Source organism: Oratosquilla oratoria, chromosome 34 (assembly GCF_046742065.1).
Source record: "Oratosquilla oratoria isolate Oo_2021 chromosome 34, ASM4674206v1, whole genome shotgun sequence".
NCBI classification, from domain to species: domain Eukaryota; kingdom Metazoa; phylum Arthropoda; class Malacostraca; order Stomatopoda; family Squillidae; genus Oratosquilla; species Oratosquilla oratoria.
This window is the reverse complement of record NC_134810.1, coordinates 16906842-16919482: the sequence shown is the minus strand read 5'-3', so window position 1 is coordinate 16919482 and position 12641 is coordinate 16906842. Positions and strand designations below refer to the sequence as shown.

Here is a 12641-nt window from a genome sequence, read left to right as displayed (position 1 = left end):
TCCTTCCCTCTCCCCCTCCCTACCAACCACCTCCCTCCTTCCCTCTCCCCCTCCCTACCAACCACCTCCCTCCTTCCCTCTCCCCCCTCGCTATCTCCCCCTACCTCCCACTGTCCCTCTCCCCCCTCGCTATCTCCCCCTACCTCCCACTGTCCCTCGTCCCTCTCCCCCCTCCCTACCTCCCACCGTCCCTCTCCCCCCTCCCTACCTCCCACCTTCCCTCTCCCCCCTCCCTACCACCCATCTCCCTCCTTCCCTCTCCCCCTCCCTACCTCCCACCTCTCCCCACCTCCCACCATCCCCTCCTCCCCCCCTCCCTACATCCCACCGTCCCTCTCCCCTCTACCTACCTCCAACCTTCCCTCGTCCCCCCTCCCTACATCACACCATCCCTCTCCCTCCCCCTTCCTCCCTACCACCCATCTCCCTCCTACCCTCTCCCCCTCCCTACGTTCCCTCTCCCCCTTGCCTACCTCCCACCTTCCCTCTCCCCCCTCCCTACCTTTCACCTTCCCTCTCCCCCCTCCCTACCTTTCACCTTCCCTCTCCCCCCTCCCTACCTTTCACCTTCCCTCTCCCCCCTCCCTACCTCCCACCGTCCCTCTCCCAACTTCCCTCCCTACCTTTCACCTTCCCTCTCCCCCCTCCCAACTTCCCTCCCTACGTCCCAACTTCCGCCTCCCTACCTCCAACCTTCCCTCTCCCCCCTCCCAACCACCCACCTCCTTCCCTACCACCCATCTCCCTCCTTCCCTCTCCCCCTCCCTACCAACCACCTCCCTCCTTCCCTCTCCCCCTCCCTACCAACCACCTCCCTCCTTCCCTCTCCCCCTCCCTACCAACCACCTCCCTCCTTCCCTCTCCCCCCTCCCTACCTCCCACCGTCCCCCTCGCTATCTCCCCCTACCTCCCACCTTCCCTCTCCCCCTCCCTACCTTTCACCTTCCCTCTCCCCCCTCCCTACCTCCCACCTTCCCTCTCCCCCCTCCCTACCACCCATCTCCCTCCTTCCCTCTCCCCCTCCCTACCAACCACCTCCCTCCTTCCCTCTCCCCCTCCCTACCAACCACCTCCCTCCTTCCCTCTCCCCCTCCCTACCAACCACCTCCCTCCTTCCCTCTCCCCCTCCCTACCAACCACCTCCCTCCTTCCCTCGTCCCTCTCCCCTACCACCCACCTCCCTCGTTCCCTCTCCCCCTCCCTACCAACCACCTTCCTCCTTCCCTCTCCTACCTCCCCACCGTACCCCTCCCTCCCTCCTTCCCTCTCCCCTACCTCCCCACATTCCCTCTCCCACCTCCCCCATCCCTACCTCCTTCCCTCACCCCCTCCCTACCACCCATCTCCCTCCTTCCTCTCCCACCCATCTCCCACCGTCCCTCTCCCCCCTCCCTGCCTCCAACCGTCCCCCTCCCTCCCTCACCCCCTCCCTACCACCCATCTCCCTCCTTCCCTCCCACCCATCTCCACCTTCCCTCTCCCCCCTACCTACCTTTCACCTTCCCTCTCCCCCCCTCCCCTCCCACCCATCCCCCTCCTTCCCTCTCCCCCGTCCCTACCACCCACCTCCCTCTTTCCCTCGTCCCCCTCCCTACCACCCATCTCCCTCCTTCCCTCTCCCCCTCCCAACCAACCACCTCCCTCCTTCCCTCTCCTACCACCCACCGTAACCCCTCCCTCCCACCTTCCCTCTCCCCTACCTACCACAGTCCCTCTCCCCCATCCCTACCTCCTTCCCTCACCCCCTCCCTACCACCCATCTCCCTCCTTCCCTCCCACCCATCTCCCACCTTCCCTCTCCCCCCTCCCTCCTTCCCTCTCCCTACCTCCCACCGTCCCTCTCCCTACCTCCCACCGTCCCTCTCCCCCCTCCCTACCTCCCACCGTCCCTCTCCTCTCCCCCTACCTCCCACAGTCCCTCTCCCCCATCCCTTCTCTCACCCCCTCCCTACCACCCATCTCCCTCCTTCCCTCCCACCCATCTCCCCCCTCCCTACCACCCATCTCCACCTTCCCTACCACCCATCTCCCCCTTCCCTCTCCCCCTCCCTACCTCCCACCGTCCCTCTCCCCCCTCCCTACCACCCAACTCCCTCCTTCCCTCTCCCCCCTCCCTACCTCCCACCGTCCCTCTCCCCCCTCCCTACCACCCATCTCCCTCCTTCCCTCTCCCCCTCCCTACCAACCACCTCCCTCCTTCCCTCTCCCCCTCCCTACCAACCACCTCCCTCCTTCCCTCTCCCCCTCCCTACCACCACCTTCCTCCTTCCTCTCCTACCTCCCACCGTACCCCTCCCTCCCACCTTCCCTCTCCCCCCACCTTCCCTCTCCCCTACCTACCACAGTCCCTCTCCCCCATCCCTACCTCCTTCCCTCACCCCCCACCCTACCACCCATCTCCCTCCTTCCCTACCAACCACCTCCCTCCTTCCCTCTCCCCCCTCCCTACCTCCCACCTTCCCTCTCCCCCCTCCCTACCACCCATCTCCCTCCTTCCCTCTCCCTACCTCCCCTCCCTACCTCCCACCGTCCCTCTCCCCCCTCCCTGCCTCCCACCGTCCCCCTACCTCCCCCATCCCTTCTCTCACCCCCTCCCTACCACCCATCTCCCTCCTTCCCTCCCACCCATCTCCCTCCTCCCTACCACCCATCTCCACCTTCCCTCTCCCCCCTACCTACCTTTCACCTTCCCTCTCCCCCCTCCCTACCTCCCACCGTCCCTCTCCCCCCTCCCTACCACCCATCTCCCTCCTTCCCTCTCCCCCCTCCCTACCTCCCACCGTCCCTCTCCTCTCCCCTACCTCCCACAGTCCCTCTCCCCCATCCCTACCTCCTTCCCTCACCCCCTCCCTACCACCCATCTCCCTCCTTCCCTCCCACCCATCTCCCACCTTCCCTCTCCCCCTTCCCTCTCCCTACCTCCCACCGTCCCTCTCCCCCTCCCTACCACCCATCTCCCTCCTTCCCTCTCCCTACCTCCCACCGTCCCTCTCCCCCCTCCCTACCTTTCACCGTCCCTCTTCCCCCTCCCAACTTCCCTCCCTATCTTTCACCTTCCCTCTCCCCCCTCCCTACCTCCCACCTTCCCTCTCCCCCCTCCCAACCACCCACCTCCCTCCTTCCCTCGTCCCCCTCCCTACCACCCATCTCCCTCCTTCCCTCTCCCCCTCCCTACCAACCACCTCCCTCCTTCCCTCTCCCCCTCCCTACCAACCACCTCCCTCCTTCCCTCTCCCCCCTCCCTACCTCCCACCGTCCCCCTCGCTATCTCCCCCTACCTCCCTCCTTCCCTCTCCCCCCTCCCTACCTCCCACCGTCCCCCTCGCTATCTCCCCCTACCTCCCACCGTCCCCCTCGCTATCTCCCCCTACCTCCCACAGTCCCTCTCCCCCATCCCTTCTCTCACCCCCTCCCTACCACCCATCTCCCTCCTTCCCTCCCACCCATCTCCCCCCTCCCTACCACCCATCTCCACCTTCCCTCTCCCCCTCTCTACCTTTCACCTTCCCTCTCCCCCTTGCCTACCTCCCACCTTCCCTCTCCCCCCTCCCTACTTTTCACCTTCCCTCTCCCCCCTCCCTACCTTTCACCTTCCCTCTCCCCCCTCCCTACCTCCCACCGTCCCTCTCCCCCTCCCTACCTCCCACCTTCCCTCTCCCCCCTCCCTACCACCCACCTCCCTCCTTCCCTCGTCCCCCTCCCTACCTCCAACTCCCTCTCACCCTCCCTACCACCCACCACCCATCTCCCTCCTTCCCTCTCCCTACCTCCCACCTTCCCTCTCCCCCCTCCCTACCTTTCACCTTCCCTCTCCCCCCTCCCTACCTTTCACCTTCCCTCTCCCCCCTCCCTACCTCCCACCGTCCCTCTCCCAACTTCCCTCCCTACCTTTCACCTTCCCTCTCCCCCCTCCCTACCAACCACCTCCCTCCTTCCCTCTCCCCCTCCCTACCACCCATCTCCCTCCTTCCCTCTCCCCCTCCCTACCAACCACCTCCCTCCTTCCCTCTCCCCCTCCCTACCAACCACCTCCCTCCTTCCCTCTCCCCCTCCCTACCAACCACCTCCCTCCTTCCCTCTCCCCCCTCCCTACCTCCTACCGTCCCCCTCGCTATCTCCCCCCTCCCTACCACCCATCTCCCCCTCTCCTACCACCACTCTCCCTCTCCCTACCACCCATCTCCCCTCTCCCCCCTCCCTACCACCCATCTCCCTCCTTCCCCCTCCCTCCATCCCAATCCCCCCTCCCGCCTTCCCTCTCCCCCCTCCCTACCACCCATCTCCCACTTTCCCTCTCCCCCTTCCCTACCACCCATCTTCCAACTTCCCTCTCCCCCCTCCCTACCACCCATCTCCCTCCCTCTCCCCCCTCCCAACCACCCACCTCCCATCACAATCCCCCTCCCTATCTCCCACCGTCCCTCTCCCCTATCCCTACCTCCCACCGTCCCTTTCCCCCCTCACTACATCCCTCCTTCCCTCTCCCCCATCCCTACCTCCCACCTTCCATGTCCCTACTTCCCTCCCCCCCTCCCACGTCCCTACTTCTCTCTCTCCCCTCCCTACCACCCATCTCCCCCCTACCTCCCACCTTCCCTCTCCCCCCTCCCTACCACCCATCTCCCTCTCCCCCCTCCCTACCTCCCACCTTCCCTCTCTACCTCCCACCGTCCCTCTCCCCCATCCCTACCTTCCCCTCTCCCTAGACAACACAGTCTTATCATATGTCTTTCCCTCCCTGTCCGCCTCCTTCCCCTTCCTATCCCTCCCCCTGTAGATGCAACCATCATACAGATGATGCTGAACACAATGTACACTGCCCCATACTATCTCTAGACAACACAATATTTTTCTTTGAGTGACCTATGGGCCTGTTCAATGGTCATTGCCATGGGTCTTTTACAAGAGATCTCAGGCAGTGGATTGATTGATATGATTTGTAAAATGTTTTGCAGGTTCATTTTCCGATTACTCATTGTCTTTATTGTTCCCCAGATGCAGTGACAGGGCTGTGAAACAAGAATAAATCTCACTGTTGCAGTAACATCCAACAGTTCAAGGCATTCATTCAAACTGAGGAACCCAACTATGGATGATGTCTTTGGCAACAGTAGCAGTGAGACAGTTGTGTCTTCAGCCGACTGGTCACGCGTTCTTGCATCCCTCCATCAAGAGATCGCAGACCTTCAGTTCCTAGAGTTACTCCTGCCCCCACAGACTTCTCAGCAACAGGTGAGATATTTTTTGTAGATTTGAATTACATCATTACATGTAGTATATGGAAAGGGAGCAATGCTTATGGGTTCCTGTCTCGCTCAACGTGGGCTGTCACCTTCAAGTCTTGTTCAATTTGTTTTCGTGACTTCATGAAGCCTTTCCATCTTTAATTAAGAGATCTCTTCTGTTGATACAATATACCCTCTTCATTTACGTGAACACCACGATCTGGTTAGCTTTTCCCTTTGGACCCTTTAGTGTTAATAGATCTGGTAATGCTTTCAGTCTTATCATATGTCTTACCAGGATTCTAGCTGCATTAAAGATTTTGTTTGTTAGTGGTCCTCACCTCTTCTCTGTCCATGACATTTGACCCTCCCCCAAGGATGACTAACCAGTGCTAGGGTCTGCCTTGTGACCACAAAGCCCTTTTGAAGGAACTCACGTGCAATACCCGCCTCGTATCCTCTACGTGAGTCAGCGGCCTGAGAACGTTTTTGCATCCGCCATCCCTCGCCTCACGCTTGACCTCACGGCAATTAGGAGCACGGGTCATGACCTATCCGTGTATATAAAGGATAGATCAACGTCAAAGATTCAGATCGCCTCGGAGCATCATACGTGAGCCTGGCTCGCTGTTCCATGGTTTCTCACCCCACCCCCTGTTACCTCGCAAGCAGATCGCTTCGGAGCATCATACGTGAACCTGGCTCGCTACTTGCGTTCTCACCTCCCCCCCAATCCCCGCAACCAGATCGCCTCGGTGCATAATACGTGATCCTGGCTCACTGCTCCTACTTTCTCACCCCCCTTGCTCTCTCGCAAGCAGATCGCCCGGGGACACGACTTGAAACACAGTCGTCACCTTCCTCGCTGTCTCGTCCCCCCCCCCCCTCCTTCCCCATACTGGGGCCCAACATTCATTGCTAAATAAAACCAGCTTTCCATCAGAGTTTGCCTCAGCCAGCCTAACATTTGGTGCCCAATTGGGGCAAGACTACCAGCCTAACACTGTTATTAGTCAGAACTAAAGTAAATATATAAGATACCTGCTGCAGAGGTGGGATAAATATTGTATTTACCTAACTGTATTGTAGGCCTACAGGAAGGGAATTATGCAATAGGATTAAGTCTCTTATTCCCCAATTAATATACTTTGTTCAAAATTCATATATGGTTCCAGCTTGTGCTCTATTATCACCTAGGCTATTCCAGGAGTACATCTGTATGAAAAACTTGTTTCACAACCACTTTTGTCAGACATTCCCCTTGACAACCATATGTAATCCTAGTCATTTTCCTAGCATATTCCACTGCCAATCAAAACCTATCCTATCTTCTACATCCTATATATCTACATTGGAAGAGAAGGCAGTAAAACCTATCCTATCTTCTACATCCTATATCTCTACAATGGAAGAGAAGGCAGCAAGGGGAAGATGGGCAGAATATTTTAGGGAGTTGCTAAATGTGGAGGATAGGGAAGGAAAGATTGCTGCAGTGGGATGTGCAAAGAAAATGAGAGTGATGAGGAGAAATAAGGAGGGATGAGGTGAAGGCAGTTGTTAAGGGAGGTACAGTGATGGTGGACTGGTTGGTGAGGTTATTTAATGTTTGTTGGAGAGAGGGTAGAGTGCCTGTATAGTTCCTCTTTACAAGGGAAAAGGGGACATGTGTGAATGTAGTAGTTTCAGAGGGATTAGCTTGTTGAGTGTAGTTGGGAAGGCTTATGGGAGGATCTTGATTGAGAGGATTAGGAGAGGAACAGGAGTAATTGGTGAGGAACAGTGTGGATTTAGGACAGGTAGAGGTTGTGTAGATCAGATCTTTGTGGTAAGACAGATATGTGAGAAAGCTATAGGAAAGGGGTAGGATGTTTTTTGGGATTTATGGATCTGGAAAAGGCTTATGATAGGGTAGACAGGAAGGCACTGTGGGAGGTTATGCAGATATATGGGATAGGAGGAAAGCTTCTGGGAGCTGTCAAGTGTTTTTATGAGAATAGTAGAGCTTGTGTCAGGATTGGAAATGGAGAGAGTGAGTGGTTCGAGGTAAAGGTGGGACTTCGTCAAGGATGCGTTATGTCGCCCTGGCTGTTCAACTTATACATGGATGGGGTGGTGCAAGAGGTAAATGCAAGGGTAGTGGGCAAGGGATTGGAGATGGTTAAAGAAAATGGAGAAAAGTGGGAGGTGAGCCAGCTGTTGTTTGCGGACGACACTGCGCTTGTGGCAGGATCGGAGGAGGGATTGAGGAAGTTGGTGGCAGAGTTTGGGAGAGTATGTGATAGAAGAAAGCTAAAGACAAATGTGGGTAAAAGTAAGGTGATGAGATGTACAAGGGGTGAAAGTGGCAGTAGACTGGAAGTGAGCATTAAAGGAGAGCGACTGGAGGAAGTGGATAGTTTGAGATACTTGGGTGCAAATGTGGCAGGGAAAGGTGGAGTGAAAGTGGAGGTAGAATGTAGATTGAGAGAAGCGAGTAAATGCCTTGGTGGATTAAAGAGTGTAATGAGGAATAGACATTTGGGAATGGATGCGAAGAGGAGACTGTATGAAGGAGTGATTGTGCCAACAGCACTGTATGGGGCAGAAACATGGAACATAAGAGAAGAAGAGAGGAGGAGTTTGAATGTGTTTGAGATGAGGTGTCTGAGAAGTATGATGGGGGATACTGGGCTAGATAGAGTGAGAAATGAGGAGGTGAGGAGAACAAGGGGTGGAAAAGGAGCTGGGAGATAGGGTTGATGAAAGAGTATTAGGATGGTTTGGACACATGGAAAGAATGAGTGAAGAAAGACTAGTAAAAGAGGTGTGGAAGGCAGATGTGGAGGGAGTGAACATGAGGGGACGTCCTAGGATGAGGTGGATGGATGGGGTGAAGGGGGCTTTGGGGAAGAGGGGAATGTCTGTTGAGGAAGGACGGGAGAGGACAGAAGACAGGGTTGAATGGAGAATGGTTGTATATGGATGATGTTGTGATTGCATGAGGTGGAATGGGCGGGTGGATGGGGGGTGAGGTAGTATGTGTGAGCAAAATTTGACGCAGCCAGAAGGGATTTCTCCCCGTCCTCTCATTTTATGCAATGGGGGGACGGAGAGGGGGGGTCGCCAATTTAATGAAGCGGCCTTGCTGTGGATGTGCTGTGTCTTGTGACACTGCTTCTGACCCAGGGCAGTGGACAGGGTACAGGGATGACCCGTCATTCAGGATGTGCTAAGAGAAGAGGGAGGGTGGAGTGTATTCAGGGATGGAATTGGTGGGAATGATTTTATGCCTTTTTCTTTTTGGCTACCCCCCTTGTAAGGGGGAAAAAGCCTTGGTATATGTATGTATCTTCTACATTTAACATGAAATTTTCCACTCCTCTATTCATTGATCTCGCATCCATTAACATCTGTCCATCAGTACCCTTTATGCTTTCCTCTCTACCCAGTTTGCCTCCCCCTCACTCTTTTCACTTCTTAACATTTTTCTTTTCAAAATTCTTCAAACACTTACTCCAGCTCTCATCCATTCTCCTCTTTCCCTATCACCTTGCATTTTGCTTCCACTCTTTTTACTCAGTACCTCTCATGTTTCCACATTTCTTTTTTGCTCTATTCCTCATATGACTACTTTCTTTCTGCCACCTTTACCCTCTCCTGCTTCCTCCCATCCTCTTTATTCGACTGTCCTTGTGCACTTTAATACTTCCTCCTTGAAATATGTTCATTCTTCATCTACTCCATATTTCCTTTAGCTTTCATTACATCCCATATCCCTCTCAACTTTGCCTGGTGATCTTTCTTTCTCCACTTAACTTGCATTATCAGTGTCCCTTCCACTGCCCTTTCCTCTGAACACATTTACATCCAGACCTCTTCCAGTTCTCTTTTTGAACACCAATCATCCTGGTCCACATAGATTGAGGCTCCTTTTTTTTTCAACACTGTTTGCATCTTTTCCTTGGCATAAGAATATTCACAAAAAAACAAATAAATAAAAATACAGGAGTCTATACCATTATTTCCTTTTATACACATCTCCAACATCTCTCCATTGTCATTCCTTCCTGCTGTCATATACTTCCCTACAGTTCCATCCTCATCTACTCTAGCATTAAGATCCCCTAACACTACAACATTCACATTTCTCCCAAAACTTTCCACACACTTATTAAGTTACTCAAAATGCTTCTTTCTCTCTCCTTGTTGCTGTTCTCATTACCAGGGCCATATGCATCCACAAATCTCCATAACTCCCATTCCAGTCTCACCCACATCATCCTCAATGATACCTCACTCCACTACACACAACAATGCCACTCCTTCCTTCCCTCACCCTCTCGTCACTCCCAATACTATATTTATCACATTCCCAAATTCAAACTCGCCTTCCCCTTTCAATTTCGATCACACACTGCAAACACACCTATCTTTCTTCTCATTCTACCAATCTTTTCCTTCTGCTCTCATCTGTATCATATTAATGTACAATTGATGGCCCACTTACTAGAATTCGGGTTGGAGCCCTGCCCTGAACATCACACATGGAAACATTTTGGCAGCACTCTTCTTCCTCCACCATATCCCCCTTTTTCAATTTCTATGATTGTTTGTAATGCATTTGTTTTAATAGAAATGTTTGTTCCAGGGTTCAACCACCAACCTTGCCCACATAGTCAACAGACCCAACCCAAACAAAAAGCCAGCAGAGGGAAGTGACACCACTGATGATGTAAGCGGTAGTACTAACAGCATTAATGACAATACAAACAATGGTCAAAGGAGTTGCAAGAGACCAATGTCTGCTACTTCATCACTTCAAGTGCATGCTGGTTTACAAGCTAACAAGCTACCTAATGGCCACTATGGAGAACTGACAAGTTCCAGTGGTGGTGGTGGTGGTGGAGCATGCGTTCCTGTCATTGCTGCTATGGGCAAAAGTTCAATTGAACTGCAGCATCCACAGTCTCTTGGAAAGGAACATGAACTTCACCATCCGCAACAGCAACAGCATCAGAACCAGCTGCAACAACAGTATCAAAATCAGCAACAGCAGCAGCAGCAGCATGTATATACTTTGGGAGCCAGTGTGCGTCCTTTGTCCAACACTGAAGCTTTCCATCATACCCAATCTGAGGTGGATAAAGGATCTCATCAGAAACCTCCACATCTACAACAGCAGCAGTGCCCCAGAAGTAAGAGTGCCCTGGCAACCATTGCAGTAGTAGAATCAAAACAAGCCATGGAATCACTGTATGGACAGCAGCAACAAAGACCATCTAGCCTGTATGACAATATTCCTCCTTTGCTGCCAAAGGCAAGTCAAGAGCGGAAGCAGCCAGCTTATGTCAATGTCCCTCCTCCCAGAACACCAACCACCTTTGCATCTTCAGATCAGACAAAAGCCACACATGTGGCCACACCTATGCCCTGTGCTTCTACACCCTTAAAGAAATCTGCATCCTCTGAAATAACACTTCGACCACCTAGCCCTAACAGCTTGCCATCCACACCAAAAGATTTTCACAAAAATGAAGTAAGTCCTTCCCATGCCATTAACCATTCATATATACAGCTGTGGACAGGTGTTAGAGAAGAACGCGACTCTCTGAGTGATTCTGAATGTGAAGAGATGAGGCGTGCATCCTTTCTTCAAGATGCACATCCATCACCTCCTTCCACACCCTCCACACCTCTACGAAAAGTTTCACCTGGGTATGTTGAGATGTCCAGCCCATATATTAAGAGTCCTTGCAATGGTTCAGTACTGGCTGATCTGGCTGGCAAATTAGCCAACTATGCAGGTCATATTCCTAGGAATATCTTTTGTCCATTCTGTCCTCGATACTTTGGGTATGAGAAGAGCCTAGGAACACACATTCACAAATCACACAAGGGTGAACTGGAAACCCTTCTAGAGCGTCGTGCTGGACAAGTACAACTGCAGTTTTGTCCAGTGTGCCATGCTAGATTCCTCAATGGTAGTGTTTTAGCCAAACATTTGTCAGATTTCCATCGTTCCTGTGTTATTGAACTACTTTCAAAACACCAACGTCTAACATGTGATGCTTCAGGGTTACACTGTGCCTTTTGTCCCAAGAAAGTTCCAGTGTGCAAGACAGGTGAACAAGTTTTATTATACCACCTGATGCAGGTTCATGATCGCCAGTTTGATGCACTTATTCAAGACACCTTCCGTCCCTACACAAGTCAGGGAAGCCACGAGTCCATCAAAAGTGTTTCAACTATTGACTTATTACAAGTTACATCCTTTGAGCCAGGGCTCACTTCAACGCCTGGACTTAGTAACAAGTTAGGGTCTGTTCAGCTGGGAGCACATGATACTTCTGCCAGGAGTGTTGACACTGTGGAATCGGATCAGACTTGGTCATCCCATACTGGGCATTCCAAAGCATCTCTTCCACCTGAACAAGTACACCAAGCACAAACACAGCCAACTGTACCTATTCCATGCAAACAGGATGGACAAAAACCAGAGCAGCAGCATGGCCCCCCTGAACGTTGTAGTAGCAAAGGTATTCTTCGATATCCAAGTGGTAATGGCTTGATGAAGCGACCAAGCGTGAAGAGAGAATTGCGTTTCAGTGTCCCACCTGTTACAAGTGAAGAAGTTTTTGAACCAGATGCACGGGAACATCTCACCCCACCTGATCCCAAGCGTCCAGAACCTGCCCCAAGAACTACAGTCCCTTCTCAGGTTGTGCAAAAAACAACTCAAAGGAATGGGCAAGCTATAAATGGAGAAGAAAGAAAGATTCCTATCCGCATTGACAGTCTGTCAGCAGCAGATTTTATTGACATGAATGAGGCTGCAAATGGCAATCGCAAGAAACGTAGGAAGTTAGGTCTTGGACTTCGATCACGAAAAGCATTTAAACAGCGTGACAAAGAGAACATCAACCTGGATGAAAATGTTGCTATGGGTGCCACAATGGTTACCAGTACACCTCCAATTTCAAGCATAACAGCCCCAAGAACATTCCGTAAACCTAAGCCAGTCTCTCTGCCACAGTTTTCTTCCAGTGCTACACAGCACAACCACCATGGGTCCTCCTCACAGCCTAATTGTGCCATTGGTGAAACTGGGGCATCCGCAGACCCAAAAGACAGTGCAAGTAGTGATGGTGCAGTGGACTTTTCCCCCTTCAGCAGCCTCAAGCTGTATTCACCCCTACGCATGTTTCGATGCAATGGTTGCCGTGTCAAGTTTTGTGACAATGAGGCATTAGCAGGTCATATTGGTGCAAGGCATCGGGGGTTGCTTGGGCTACTGAGGCCTAATTATGGCTGTGGAGTATGCTCGGCACGCTTCTACGAAAATAAGTACTTGGTTAAACATTGTCTCCAACACCACACTTCTCTACTTGAAATCAAAAGCCCACAAAGACACAAGATAACCATTTATAGATTTAGCCA

The 12641-nt window shown here is 52.8% G+C and overlaps 1 protein-coding gene across 3 annotated transcripts in view; it reads left to right on the top strand.

Moving 5' to 3' along the window:
* The window catches only part of LOC143018074 (uncharacterized), a 98887-nt gene that overhangs the window by 85148 nt on the left and 1098 nt on the right, over positions 1-12641 (top strand). For all 3 annotated transcript variants that reach the window (XM_076173169.1, XM_076173170.1, XM_076173171.1), the window contains exons 3-4: positions 4996-5232; positions 9853-12641. The exon at positions 9853-12641 is cut by the window's right edge and continues 1098 nt beyond it. In XM_076173169.1, coding sequence (XP_076029284.1) covers positions 5089-5232; positions 9853-12641 — 2933 coding nt within the window. In that variant the 5' untranslated portion in view covers positions 4996-5088. The remainder of the gene's footprint in view (positions 1-4995; positions 5233-9852) is intronic.